Here is a 15924-nt window from a genome sequence, read left to right on the forward strand (position 1 = left end):
TAAAAACGTAATAGTTTTATGTTTGGCCGACTGGTAAGGATCTTTATGTCAGACTTAAGTAACATAGATATAGTATATGAAGAGGACAAGAATCAACTGCTTTGTTTAATCATGGTAAACATTATGACCATTATATTGACTGGTGTATAATCAAATCATCAACTTGCTCCCTGGGGATAGGGGAAAAAGGATGCTTCCTCACGTGTCGTAGAAGGCGACGAAAGGGGACGGGAGCGGGGGGGCTGGAAACCCTTCCCTCCTTGTATTTTAACTTTCTGAAAGGGAAAACAGAAAAGAAATCATTCGGGGAGTGCTCATCCTCCTCGAAGGCTCAAACTGGAGTGTGTAAATGTGTGTGGATGTAACCAAAAGGAGAGAAAAGGAGAGACAGGTAGTATGTTTGAGGAAAGAAACCTGGATGTTTTGGCTCTGAGTGAAACGAAGTTCAAGGGTAAAGGTTAACAGTGGTTTGGGAATGTTTTGGGAGTAAAGTCAGGGGTTGGTGAGAGGACAAGAGCAAAGGAAGGAGTAGCACTACTCCTGAAACAGAAGTTGTGAGAGTTTGTGATAGAGTGAAAGAAAGTAAACTCTAGATCAATATGGGTAAAACTGAAAGTGGATGGAGAGAGATTAATGATAATTGTCGGCTATGCACCTAAGCATGAGAAGAAATATCATGAGGCAAGTGTTTTGGGAGCAGCTGAGTGAGTGTGTTAGCAGCTTTGATGCACGAGACCGGGTGATAGTTATGGGTGATTTGAATGCAAAGGTGAGTAATGTGGCAGTTGAGGGAATAATTGATGTACATGGGGTGTTCAGTGTTGCAAATGGAAATGGTGAAGAGCTTGTAGATTCGTGTGCTGAAATAGGACTGGTGATTGGAAATACCTGGTATAAAAAAAGAGATATACATAAGTATATATATGTAAGTAGGAGAGATAGCCAAGAAGCGTTATTGAATTACATGTTAATTGATAGGCGCGCGAAAGAGAGACTTTTGGATGTTAATGTGCTGAGAGGTGCAACTGGAGGGATGTCTGATCATTATCTTGTCGAGGCGAAGGTGAAAATTTGTAGAGGTTTTCAGGAAAGAAGAGAAAATTTTGGGGTGAAGAGAGTGGTGAAATTAAGTGAGCTTGGGAAGGAGACTTGTGTGAGGAAGTACCAGGAGAGACTGAGTGCAGATTTGAAAAAGGTGAGAACTAAGGACGTAAGGAGAATGGGGGAGGAATGAGAAGCATTTAGGGAAGCAGCAATAGCTTGCGCAAAACATGCTTGTGGCATGAGAAGCGTGAGAGGTGGGCAGATTAGAAAGGGTAGTGAGTGGTGGGATGAAGAAGTAAGATTATCAGTGAAACAGAAGAGAGAGGCATTTGGACGATTTTTGCAGGGAAATAATGCAAATGACTGGGAGATGTATAAAAGAAAGAGGCAGGAGGTCAAGAGAAAGGTGCAACAGGTGAAAAAGAAAGCAAATGAGAGTTGGGATGAGAGAGTATCTTTAAATATTAGGGAGGATAAAAACATGTTTTGGAAGGAGGTAAATAAAGTGGGTAAGACATGGGAACAAATGGGAGCTTCGGTGAAGGGGGCTAATGGGGAGGTAATAACAAGTAGTGGTGATGTGAGAAGGAGATGGTGTAAGTATTTTGAAGGTTTATTGAATGTGTTTGATGATAGAGTGGCAGATATAGGGTGTTTTGGTCGAGGTGGTGTGCAAAGTGCGAGGGTTAGGGAAAACGATTTGACAAAGAGAGAAGAGGTAGTAAAAGCTTTGCGGAAGATGAAAGCCGGCAAGTAGAGGGGTTTGGATGGTATTGCAGTAGAATTTATCAAAAAAGGGGGTGACTGTATTGTCGACTGGTTGGTAAGGTTATTCAATGTATGTATGTCTCATGGTGAGGTGCCTGAGGATTGGCGAAATGCGTGCATAGTGCCATTGTACAAAGGCAAAGGGGATAAAAGTGAGTGCTCAAATTACAGAGGTATACGTTTGTTGAGTATTCCTGGTAAATTGATTGAGAGGGTGAAGGCATGTACAGAGCATCAGATTGGGGAAGAGTAGTGTGGTTTCAAAAGTGGTATAGGATGTGTGGATCAGGTGTTTGCTTTGAAGAATGTATTTGAGAAATACTTAGAAAAGCAGATGGATTTGTATGTAGCATTTATGGATCAGGAGAAGGTATATGATAGAATTGATAGAGATACTATGTGGAAGGTATTAAGAATATATGGTGTGGAAGGGAAGTTGTTAGAAGCAGTGAAAAGTTTTTATCGAGGATGTAAGGCATGTGTACGAGTAGGAGGAGAGGAAATTGATTTTTTCTCAGTAAATGTTGGTTTGCGGCAGGGGTGTGTGATATCTCCATGGTTGTTTGATTTGTTTATGGATGGGGTTGTTAGGGAGGTGAATTCAAGAGTTCTGGAAAGAGGGGCAAGTATGAAGTCCGTTGGTTAGGGAGTTGGGATGTGAGTCAGTTGTTATTCGCTGGTGATACATCGCTGGTAGCTGATTAGGTTAAGAAACTGCAGAAGCTGGTGACTGAGTTTGGTAAAGTGTGTGAAAGAAGAAAGCTGAGCGTAAATGTGAATACGAACAAGGTTATTAGGTGCAGTGGGGTTGAGAGACAAGGCAATTGGGAGGTAAGTTTGAATGGAGAAAAACCGGAGGAAATGAAGTGTTTTAGATATTTGGCTGCGGACGGAGCCGTAGAAGCGGAAGTGAATCATACGGCGGGGGAGGGGGCGAACGTTGTGGGAGAGTTGAAATATGTGCAGAAGTCGAGAAGCAAAAATGGGTATGTTTGAAGGAATAGTGGTTCCAACAATGTTATTTGGTTGCGAGGAGTGGGCTATAAAGAGAGTTTTGTGGATGAGGGTGAATGTTCCGGAAATGAGATGTTTGAAGACAATATGTGGTGTGAGGTGGTTTGATAGAGTAAGTAATGAAAGGGTAAAGAGAGATGTGTAGTAATAAAAAGAGTGTGGTTGAGAGAGCAGAAGAGGGTGTTTTGAATTGGTTTGGTCACATGGAGAGAATGAGTGAGGAAAGATTGACAAAGAGGATATTTGTGTCAGAGGTGGAGGGAACGAGGAGAAGTGGGAGACCGAATTGGAGGTGGAAAGATGGAGCGAAAACGATTTTGAGTGATCGTGGCCTGAATATGCAGGAGGGTGAAAGGCGTGCGAGGAATAGAGTGAATTGGAACGATGTGGTATACCGGGGTCGAGAAATACTTAGAAAAACAAATTGATTTGTATGTAGCATTTATCGATCTGGAGAAGGCATATGATAGAGTTGATAGAGATGCTCTGTGGAAGGTTTTAAGAATATATGGTGTGGGAGGTAAGTTGTTAGAAGCAGTGAAGTTTTTATCGAGGATGTAAGGCATGTGTACGTGTACGAAGAGAGGAAAGTAATTGGTTCTCAGTGAATGTAGGTTTGCGGCTGGGGTGTGTGATGTCTCCATGGTTGTTTAATTTGTTTATGGATGGGGTTGTTAGGGAGGTGAATGCAAGAGTTTTGGAAAGAGGGGCAAGTATGCAGTCTGTTGTGGATGAGAGAGCTTGGGAAGTGAGTCAGTTGTTGTTCGCTGATGATACAGCGCTGGTGGCTGATTCATGTAAGAAACTGCAGAAGCTGGTGACTGAGTTTGGTAAAGTGTGTGAAAGAAGAAAGTTAAGAGTAAATGTGAATCAGAGCAAGGTTATTAGGTACAGTAGTTTTGAGGGTCAAGTCAATTGGGAGGTAAGTTTGAATGGAGAAAAACAGGAGGAAGTAAAGTGCTTTAGATATCTGGGAGTGGATCTGGCAGCGGATGGAACATGGAAGCGGAAGTGAATCATAGGGTGGGGGAGGGGGTGAAAATTCTGGGAGCCTTGAAGAATGTTTGGAAGTCGAGAACCTTATCTCGGCAAGCAAAAATGGGTATGTTTGATGGAATAGTGGTTCTAACAATGTTGTATGGTTGCGAGGCGTGGGCTATGGATAGAGTTGTGCGCAGGAGGGTGGATGTGCTGGAAATGAGATGTTTGAGGACAATATGTGGTGTGAGGTGGTTTGATCGAGTAAGTAATGTAAGGGTAAGAGAGATGTGTGGAAATAAAAAGAGTGTGGTTGAGAGAGCAGAAGAGGGTGTTTTGAAATGGTTTGGTCACATGGAGCGAATGAATGAGGAAAGTTTGACAAAGAGGATATATGTGTCAGAGGTGGAGGGAAGGAGGAGAAGTGGGACAACAAATTTTAGGTGGAAAGATGGAGTAAAAAAGATTTTGAGTGATTGGGGCTTGAACATGCAGGAGGTTGAAAGGCGTGCAAGGAATAGAGTGAATTGGAACGATGTGGTATACCGGGGTCGACGTCCTGTCAATGGATTGAACCAGGGCATGTGAAGCGTCTGGGGTAAACCATGGAAAGTTGTGCAAAGCCTGGATGTGGAAAGGGAGCTGTGGTTTCGGTGCATTATTACATGACAGTTAGATACTGAGTGTGAACGAATGGGACCCTTGGTGTCTTTTCCTAGCGCTACCTCGCACACATGAGGGGGTAGGTGGTTGTTATGCCATGTGTGGCGAGGTGGCGATGGGAACAAATAAAGGCAGAGAGTATAAATTATGTACATGTGTATATATGTATATGTCTCTGTGTGTATATATATGTGTACATTGAGATGTATAGGTATGTATATTTGCGTGTGTGGACGTGTATGTATATACATGTGTATGTGGGCGGGTTGGGCCATTCTTTCGTCTGTTTCCTTGCGCGACCTCGCTAACGCGGGAGACAGCGACAAAGCAAAATAATAAATAAAAATAAATATATATATATATATATATATATATATATATTTTTTTCTTTATACTTTGTCGCTGTTTCCCGCGTTTGCGAGGTAGCGCAAGGAAACAGACGAAAGAATGGCCCAACCCGCCCACATACACATGTATATACATGCACGTCCACACACGCAAATATACATACCTATACATCTCAATGTACACATATATATACACACAGAGACATATACATATATACACATGTACATAATTTATACTCTCTGCCTTTATTTGTTCCCATCGCCACCTCGCCACACATGGCATAACAACCACCTACCCCCTCATGTGTGCGAGGTAGCGCTAGGAAAAGACACCAAGTGTCCCATTCGTTCACACTCAGTATCTAACTGTCATGTAATAATGCACCGAAACCACAGCTCCCTTTCCACATCCAGGCTTTGCACAACTTTCCATGGTTTACCCCAGACGCTTCACATGCCCTGGTTCAATCCATTGACAGGACGTCGACCCCGGTATACCACATCGTTCCAATTCACTCTATTCCTTGCACGCCTTTCAACCTCCTGCATGTTCAAGCCCCAATCACTCAAAATCTCAAAATCTTACCCAGGGCATGTGAAGCGTCTTGGGTAAACCATGGAAAGCTGTGTAGGTATGTATATTTGCGTGTGTGGACGTATGTATATACATGTGTATGGGGGTGGGTTGGGCCATTTCTTTCGTCTGTTTCCTTGCGCTACCTCGCAAACGTGGGAGACAGCGACAAAGCAAAAAAAAAAAAAAAAAAATATATATATATATATATATATATATATATATATATATATATATATATATATATATATATATATATATATATATATATATATATATATATATATATATATATATATATATATATATATATATATATATATATATATATATATATATATATATATATATATATATATATCTGTTTCCCATTTTAGAAAGTTAAAAAAATACAAGGAGGGGAAACAGAAGAAGGAGTCACGCGGGGAGTGCTCATCCTCCTCGAAGGCTCAGACTGGGGTGCCTAAATGTGTGTGGATGTAACCAAGATGTGAAAAAAGGAGAGATAAGTAGTATGTTTGAGGAAAGAAACCAGGATGTTTTGGCTCTGAGTGAAACGAAGCTCAAGGGTAAAGGGGAAGAGTGGTTTGGGAATGTCTTGGGAGTAAAGTCAGGGGTTAGTGAGAGGACCAGAGCAAGGGAAGGAGTAGCAGTACTCCTGAAACAGGAGTTGTGGGAGTATGTGATAGAATGTAAGAAAGTAAATTCTCGATTGATACGGGTAAAACTGAAAGTTGATGGAGAGAGATGGGTGATTATTGGTGCATATGCACCTGGGCATGAGAATTACATAAATCCTACACTTAAGCTACCTCGCAAACGCGGGAGACAGCGGCAAAAAAAAAAAAAAAAAAAAAAAAATATATATATATATATATATATATATATATATATATATATATATATATATATATATATATATATATATATATATATATATATATATATATATATGTGTGTGTGTGTGTGTGTGTGTGTGTGTGTGTGTGTGTGTGTGTGTGTGTGTGTGTGTGTATTATATCTTATTTTCTAGTATAGTTAACCACCGCCCCCCGCGTTAGCGAGGTAGCGCAAGGAAACAGAGGAGGAGATGGCGCAATCCACGCTCATGCACATGCAAATACATAAACGCCCATACAGGCACAGATACATATATATACATCTCAATTTACACATACATATATATACAGAGACATATACAAATATACACGTGTCCATTCTCGTCGTCACCCCGCCACACACGAGCATTCCCCCTCCACTCCTTCATATAGGTGGCGCCAGAAACAGAAAAAAAGGCCACATTCGTTCACACTCAGTGTCTAATGTCATGTGTAATGCACCGAAACCACAGCTCCCTTTGCACATCCAGGCAACACAGACCTTTCCATCGTTTACCCCAGTCACTTCAGATGTCCTGGTTCAATCCATTGACAGCTCGTCGATCCCGGTTTACCGTATTGTTCCAATTCACTCGAATACTCGTACTTCTTTCACGCTCCTGTATGTTCAGGGATCGATCGCTCAAAATCTTTTTCACTCCATCCTTCCACCTCCAATTCGGTCTCCTCTTTGTCAATGCTTCCTTACTCATTCTCTGCATGTGTCCAAACTATTTCAACACACACTCTTCTGCTCTCTCAACCACAATCTTTTTATTACTACACATCTCTCTTACCCTTTGATTAATTACTCGATCAAACCACCTCACACCACATATTGTCCTCAAATATTTCATTTCTAACACATCCATCCTCTTCGCACAACCCTATCTATAGCCCATGCCTCGCAACCATATAACATTGTTGGAACCACTATACTTTCAAACATCCTCATTTTCACTCCCCGAGATAACGTTCTCGCCTTCCACACATTCGTGAACGTTCCCAGAACCTTCGCCCCCTTCCCCACTCTGTGACTCAGTTCAGCCTCTATGATTGCATCAGTTGCTAATTCCGCTTCCAGATATCTAAAACACTGCACCTCTCCAGTTTTTCTCCATTCTTACGTGACTCCCAATTAACTTGTCCCTAAGCCCTACTGAAGCTAATAACCTTGCTCTATTCACATCTACTCTCAACTTCCTTCTTTCACACACTTTACCAAACTTCTTCAGGTTCTCACCCGAATCAACTACCAGCGCTGTAATATCGGCGAACAACAGCTGACTCACTTCCCAAGCCCTCTCATCCACAACAGACTGCATACTTGCCCCTCTCTCCATAACTCTTGCATTCACCTCCCTAACCACTTCATCCATAAACAAATTAAACAACTATGGAGACATCACGCACCCCTGCAGCAAACCGACATTGACTGCGAACCAATCACTTTCTTCTCTTCCTACTCGTACAAATGCCTTACATCCTCAATAAAAACTTTTCACTGCTTCTAGCAACTTGCCTCCCACACCATATACTCTTAATACCTTCCAGAAAGCATCTCTATCCACCCTACCATATGCCTTCTCCAGATCCATAAATGGTACATACAAATCCATCTGTTTTTCTAAGTATTTCTCACATTCGTACTTCAAGGCAAAAACCTGATCCACAGATCCTCTACCACTTCTGAAACCATCATCATGTCAATCAATGTTCCTTAGGGTATTTGCAGTCAAGAGATTATCGATGATGAGTTTGGGAAGATATATGCAATTGGATCCAAGCTAAAGTACCCTAGATCTTTTGTTGATAAATCCCTTAAGTTAGTAAAGAAATCATTTTATAGAGTTGAGCCCAAACTCCCATTGACACAAGAATCTTTTAGTTCTCTCATTTAATCATAAGTTTACTTTACTTTCTATGTTGCTTAAAATCTTTAATGTAAATGTTGCCTTCAGCAACAATAATACTGTAAAGAATATCTTAATCAGGAACTTCCCAAAAAGTTCTTCTGGATGCACTTATAAAGTGACATGTAGAATTGTGATAAGTTTTATGTTGGGCAGACTGTAAGGATTTTTCTGTTATAGTTAAGCAACATAGATATAGTATAAGAACAGGAAAAGAATCAAATGTCTTGTTTATTCACGTCAAAAACTTTGATCATTGTACTGACTGGAGTAATGCCATCTCACTTCTTAACTCTAACTCCAGTACCACGAGAAATATCATTGAATCTTCTGTTATTAGATACACAAAGAATAATAACTTGATATTTGTGAAAGTCTTTACAAATTGGATATCTTTATCGTTGATAAGATTTGTTAACAATTTCCCTTCTGGTCCACATAATAAGTTTTGTTCACGCTCAGTCTCTACTTGTCATGTGTAATGCACCGAAACCACAGTTCCTTTTCTACATCCAAGCTCCACAAAACTTTCTATGGTTTACCCTACAAGCTTCACATACCCTGGTTCAATCCATTGACTGCACATCGACCCCGTTATACCACATCGTTCCAATTCACTCTATTCGTTGCACGAATTTCACCCTCCTGTATGTCCTGTATGCTGAAACTCTTCTTCACTCCATACTTACGCTTACAATTTGGTCTCCCGCTTCTCCTCGTTCCCTCTACCTATAACATATATATCCTCTTTGTCAATCATTCCTCACTCATTCTTTCCATGAGACCAAAGTACTTCAACACACCTTCTTCTGCTCTCTCAACCACACTCTTTTTATTACCATGCATCTCTCTTCTCCTTTCATTACTTACTCGATGAAACCACCCTACACCACATATCGTCCTCAAACATTTCATTTCCAACACATCCACCCTCCTTTGCACAACCCTATCTATAGCCCATGCCTCACAACCATGTAACATTTTTGGAAAAACTGTTCCTTCAAACATGCACATTTTTGCTCTCCGAGATAACGTTCTCGCCTTCCACACATTCTTCAACGCTCGCAGAACCTTCGCCCCCTCCCCCACCCTGTGACACTTCCGCTTCCAAGCTTCCATTCGCTGCATAGTACACTCCCAGATATCTAAAACACTTCACTTCCTCCAGTTTTTCTCCATTCAAACTTGCATCCCAATTAACTTGTCCCTCAACCCTACTGATCCTAATAACCTTGCTCTTATTCACATTTGCTCTAAGCTTTCTTCTTTCACACACTTTACCAAAGTGAGTCACCAACTTCTGTAGTTTCTCTCCCGAATCAGCCACAGCGCTGTATCATTAGCGAACAACAGCTGACGCATTTCCCAAGCCTTTTCATCCACATGCACATAGAATCGAATACAGCAGCATACTTAGAGTTATTAATATTGCTTCTTATTCTATTTCATTTTATTATACTTTATTCTTTTCTCCCTTGTTAGCGAGGTAGCGCAAGGAAACAGACGAAAGAATGGCCCAACCCAACCACATACACATGTATATACATACATGTCCACACACGCACATATACATGCCTATACATCACAAACGTATACATATATATATATATACACACACAGACATATACATATATACACATGTACATAAATCATACTGTCTGCCCTTATTCATTCCCGTCGCCACCCCGTCACACATGAAATGACAAACCCCTCCCCCAAATGTGCGCGAGGTAGCGCTGGGAGAAGGCAACAAAGGCCACATTCGTTCACACTCAGTCTCTAGCTCTCATGTATAATGCACCGAAACCACAGCTCCCTCTCCACATCCAGGCCCCACAAAACTTTCCACGGTTTACCCCAGACGCTTCAGATGCCCTGGTTCAATACAATGACAGCACGTCGACCCCGGTATACCACATCGTTCCAATTCACTCTATTCCTTGCACGCCTTTCACCCCCCTGCATGTTCAGGCCCCGATCACTCAAAATCTTTTTCACTCCATCTTTCCACCTCCAATTTGGTCTCCCACTTCTCCTTGTTTCCTCCACCTCTTATACATATATCCTCTTTGTCAATCTTTCCTCAATCATTCTCTCCATGCAACCAAACCATTTCAAAACACTCTTCTGCTCTCTAAACCACAGTCTTTTTATTACCACACATCTCTCTCACCATATCATTATTTACTCGATCAAACACCTCACACCACATATTGTCCTCAAACATCTCATTTCCAGCACATCCACCCTCCTCTGCACAATTCTATAGTCCACGCCTCGTAACTATATGACATTGTCGGAACCACTATTCCGTCAAACATACCCATCTTTGCTTTCCACGATAACGTTCTCTACCTCCACACATTTTTCAACGCTCCCAGAACTTTCGCCCCCTCCCACACCTTATGACTCACTTCCGCTTCAATGGTTCCATCCGCTGCCAAATCCACTCCTGGATATCTAAATCACTTCATTTCTTTCAGTTTTTCTCCTTTCAAACCTACCTCCCAATTGACTTGTCCCTCAACTCTACTGAACCTAATAACCTTGCTCTTATTCACATTTACTCTCAGGTTTCTTCTTTCACACACTTTACCAAGCTCAGTCACCAGCTTCTGCAGTTTCTCTCCCGAATCAGCCATCAGTGCTGTATCATCAGCAAGCAACAACTGACTCACTTCCCAAGCTCTCTCATCTACAACGGACTGCATACTTGCCCCTCTTTCCAAAACTCTTGCGTTCACCTCCCTAACAACCCCATCCATAAAGAAATTAAACAACCATGGAGACATCACACACCCCTGCCGCAAACTTACATTCACTGAGAACCAATCACTTTCCTTTCTTCCTACACGTACACGTGCCTTACATCCTCGATAAAAACTTTTCACTGCTTCTAACAACTTGCCTCCCACACCACATATTCTTGATACTTTCCACAGAGCATCTATATCAACTTTACCATATGCCTTCTTCAGACCCATAAATGCTACATACAAACCAATTTGTTTTTCTAAGTATTTCTCACATACATTCTTCAAAGCAAACACCTGATCCATATCCTATACCACTTCTGAAACCACACTGCTCTTCCCCAGTCTGATACTCTGTACATGCCTTCACCCTCTTAATCAATACCCTCCCATATAATTTCCTAAGAATACTCAACAAACTTATATCTATGTAAATTGAGCACCCACCTTTGTCCCCTTTACCTTTGTAGATGGCACTATGCAAGCATTCCGCCAGTCTTCAAGCACCTCACCATGAGTCACACATACATTAAATAACCTTACCAACCAGTCAACAATACAGTCACCTCCTAATTCTCCCAGTATTGTTCTACCTTAGGTAGGTGCTCAAACACTAGTTGTCCGTAGTCCATTATTTGATATATTCAAGCTTTCGCCTTCATCGGGGCATCATCAGGAATCTACAAAAAGAGAAAAATACTGCGTTATAAAACTTGGACAACAAAAGTAAAACACAAACAAAATATATGCATTCGGAAAACACATCACATAGCACATAAAAGTAAGAAAACACTAAACAAATTAACAATATTATACAAGAAAGTCCATCACTGATTATACTAAGAAGGGCCAAGCGAGGACGTTACTGTCCAGATGTGAATCTGAGGTTTAGTCACTGATTAAAAAAGATTATCTACGAGGAGAGGGTACATATGTCGCTCTTCCCGGTTTACAGAGGGAGCAGCCAGAGGAGACATGGCAGGTCATAATCAATACTGAGATCAGATGGAACGGTCGAGGACATGACTCCGCAGCCATTACGTAAATGACTAGAGGCAGAAGATCAAGAATTGTGAAGGAGTGGCTGATATGGTCTTGAATTTGCCCCAGATCATTAAAAACCAAAACGGTTAGGGTTTCAACTTCTCCCGCCAACTCTCCTTGTGAAAAAAATTCTCACGATATCCTGTGCTGTATATTGAGTTCCTGTAAGTGAAATGACTCAGTTTGAGAATCAGAGGCCTATTGGCAGGCATGTACGCAGGAGTAAAATGAAGTTCGTAGAACTGGGAAAGCAGCAAGCTAAAGAGAGAAAGACAGCGGGAGTCGGGACACAAACATTCAGCCTGATGATGTCAAAACATGAATATGTAAGGTCTACAAGGCTTGTAGCAGGTGTGTTGATTTGATATTCTTGAAATTTGTTCCTGGAAATGTGAAAGGGACTACTGAAAGTATCATTAGACATATGAGTCTGTGTGATAAGTAGGATACTGGAGAAATTGCTGGCAAATGGTGTTTCACCAGATGAAGGTTGGTAGAAAGACCATGACGTAATCTATCAAACACGATCAGTCATTGCCAGCTTTGATGAGGTGAATTATGCTTCCACAGTTTGGACACTCAGTTCGATTCTCCTTTCCTCTACTCACTGGAACGAATGCTACCTTAATCCAAACTGACTACTTTTCCATGCTTCTATACACGCTTTCCAGATCCATTCCTCAGTATCTTCACCTCCACTCCTTACCATCTCCCTCAACGCTTCAACCCTAGCACATGTCTTTCTCTTTTATCATTTCTCTCCCTCTCCCCTCTCTCCCTCTTCCATTATTTCTGTCTGTCTATCTCTGTCTGTCGCTGTCTGTCTGCCTGTCTGTCTGTCTGTCTGTCTGTCTGTCTGCCTGTCTGTCTGTCTACCTGTCTGTCTGTCTCTCTAACTCTATTTCTACTGTACCAATAGGACTGTCTCTGTTACTATCAGTCATTTCTTTAGAATATTCCCTCCATCTTACAAGCTTCATTCTGTTATTACCGTACCCACAGCATTGCTTGATAAACTTTCGGTCCATATAGTTGCACCGATGACTAAGCATAAGTACCTCACAATTTTCCCTTGTCTTTTATAATTACACACATTACCGTCCGCAGACTGAAGACGGACAGGTGGTGCTGAGGCTCGATCACCTTCAAGGTACATTCTACCTGCTGCTGCTGGGCTACATTGTTGCCTCCATTACCTTGCTGGGGGAGAGACTCGCCCTCCGGCACACCGGTGTTCACCAGTCTCACATAATGGGTTAAGACCTCATTCACTGCCTTGTTACTGAAGACCTGACACATAAGAACCTTACCCATGGCCAGGCCAGACCTCTACGGTCGTAGCCACTATAGGAAGTCCCACTCATTATTTTGATACTGAGTGTGTGGTAGCTCAGCCAGTGAAGATGTACTTTTTCGTGATGAGTTGGAACGGCAGATCATTGTGGCAATAATAAAGGACTCTCTACCGTTACCTATAAGCCATTTTCACTCCATCCTACCACATCCAATTTGGTCTCCTTTTTCATGTCCCTCCGCCTCTAACATATAAAACCAACACTCTTTCTCAGCCTTTCTTCACTTATTCTCTCCACATGTCCAAACTATTTCAGCACACTTTTGGTTCTCTCTACCACAGAGTTCATGTTACCATACCTCTCTCTTACCCCTTATTCCGTACTTAATCAAACCACCTAAAAACACATTGTCTTCAAAGATATAATTTACCCACCTCCGCATATCCTTGTCCATATATGGTCCATGTCCCACAACCATACAGCATCGTTGGAACTACTAGATTTTTAAACATAACCATTTTCGTCCTTCTGAATAACGACGTTTTTCCTCATATTTTTCAATACACCTAGAACGTTCGCCCACCCCTCCTCCACTCTATGACTAACTTCTGTTTCCATGGATACATCTGTTGCCATGCTCACTTCCAGGTATCGAAAACATTTCACTTCCTCAAAAAGTTCTCCATTCAGACTCTCACCCCAACAAATATGTTCCTCTGTCCCGCTAAACTTGATACTTTTGCTTTTATTCACATTAATCTCAACTTCACACACTCCCTTAGATTCAGTCACCAACTTCTGCAGATTCTCACCATTGCTGTCAGAGCTGTCAGAAGAAAACAACAACTGACTCCCGGCCCCCTCATCCTCTACAGACTCCGACTCCACACTCGCCTGTCTCCCCGAGACCTTTTATTTACCTCCCTCACCACCCTATCCATAAAGAAATCAAACAACCATGGGGACTAGATGTCAAAAACCCCTGCCGCAGACCAACCTTTACATGGAATCATTCACTTTCCTCCCATCCTGCTCGTGCGAACGCCTTACATCCTTCGTAAGAACTTCTAACTGCTTCGAAACAGCAGCTTTCCGTCCACATCGTATATTCGAAAGACCTACAATGCGTCTCTTTCAGCCCTATGACACCGCGTACTAATCCCTCGGTTTCTCTGAGTATTTTTCACACATTCTTCAGAGCAAACATCTAATCCACACATTCTTTACCACTCTCTTGAAACCACATTGTACCTTCCCAATCTAATGCCCTGTATATGCCTTCACCCTCCTAGTCGCTTCTCTCCCATACAAATTACCAGTTATACTCTATAAACTAATTCCTACACCCACCTTTGTCCCTACTGCCTTTATACTCTGACACTTACGTGCATTCCGCCAATATTCAGCTACTTCACCATGATCAATACACACAAACATGATCCTAATAACCAAACAACAACGCAGTCACCCCATTTCATCGCCACCTCTTCTCTCCTCACTAAACCACTCTCCACGACTCTAAGTTTGCACACCACCGTGACCAAAACACCCTACATCTGCCATCCCGTCATGAACCACAGTTAACAATCCCTACAAATACTCACACCATCTTCTCACCTTATCCCAAACTGTTACTGTTTACCCATTTGCATCATTCATTGATGTTCCTATTCGTTCTTTTGTTTTTTAACACAGTTAACCTGATGTTTACCGCACACAAATCCTTTCCTTTCTTTAAGTTTTTCTCAAATTTTTTTAAAGAAACATCTGATCCACACATCCTTTACTACCAAGCTGTTCTCTTCCAATCTGATGCTCAGTACATGCCTTTACTCTCATTTCCCAGATACACTCAACAAGTTTGAATACTCACCTTTATCCACCTTGTCTTTATACAGTGAGACAGTACATGCATTCCACCAGTCCTCAGGTACTTCACCATGATCCATACATACACTGAAAATCTTAACAAACCAATCAACAACGCAGTCACCCCCTTTCTTAAGATATTCAACTGAAACACCATCCACTCTCGCCGCCTTGCCGGATTTCATCTTCTGCAAGGCTTTCACCTCCTCTTCTATTTCTATTAAACCATTCTCCATAACTTTCTTACTTCGCATACCACCCCGACCTAAACACCTTACATCTGCCACTCTATCATCAGACACATTTAACAATCCATACTCACTCCAACACCACCTGTTATCATCTCCCATTTTGCCCCCTTCAATGATGCCCCCATCTGTTCTCTTGTCTTTCGAACATTATTTACCTCGTTCCAAAGCATCTTTATTCGCCCTAAAGTTTAATGATACTCTCTCACCCCAACTCTCATTTGCCCTGTTTTCTAACCCCTGCATCTTCTTCTTCTTCACCTCCTGCCGCTTTCTTTCATATGTCCCCCAATCATTTGCACTCCTCTCTTGTAGGTAACGCCCAAACGCCACTCTTTTTTCTTTCACTGGCAACTTTACTTTTTCATCCTAACACCCACAACTCATCTTAATCTGTCCACCTCCCACCTCTCGCATGCTACATGCAACTCTTGCACATGCACATGATATCTCTCGTTAATACATCCCATTCTTCACCCATTCCCCTCACGTCATTTGCTCTCATCTTTTGCCATTCTACACTAAATCTCTCCTGG

The 15924-nt window shown here is 41.8% G+C and overlaps 1 protein-coding gene across 1 annotated transcript in view; it reads left to right on the forward strand.

Moving 5' to 3' along the window:
- The window catches only part of LOC139760448 (glutamate receptor-like), a 107274-nt gene extending 93829 nt beyond the window's left edge, over positions 1-13445 (forward strand). The window contains exon 9 of the mRNA XM_071683685.1: positions 13084-13445. Within this exon, the coding sequence (XP_071539786.1) occupies positions 13084-13236 (153 nt within the window). The 3' untranslated portion in view covers positions 13237-13445. The remainder of the gene's footprint in view (positions 1-13083) is intronic.
- Positions 13446-15924: the final 2479 nt, after the last annotated feature.

Source organism: Panulirus ornatus, chromosome 37 (assembly GCF_036320965.1).
Source record: "Panulirus ornatus isolate Po-2019 chromosome 37, ASM3632096v1, whole genome shotgun sequence".
NCBI lineage: Eukaryota > Metazoa > Arthropoda > Malacostraca > Decapoda > Palinuridae > Panulirus > Panulirus ornatus.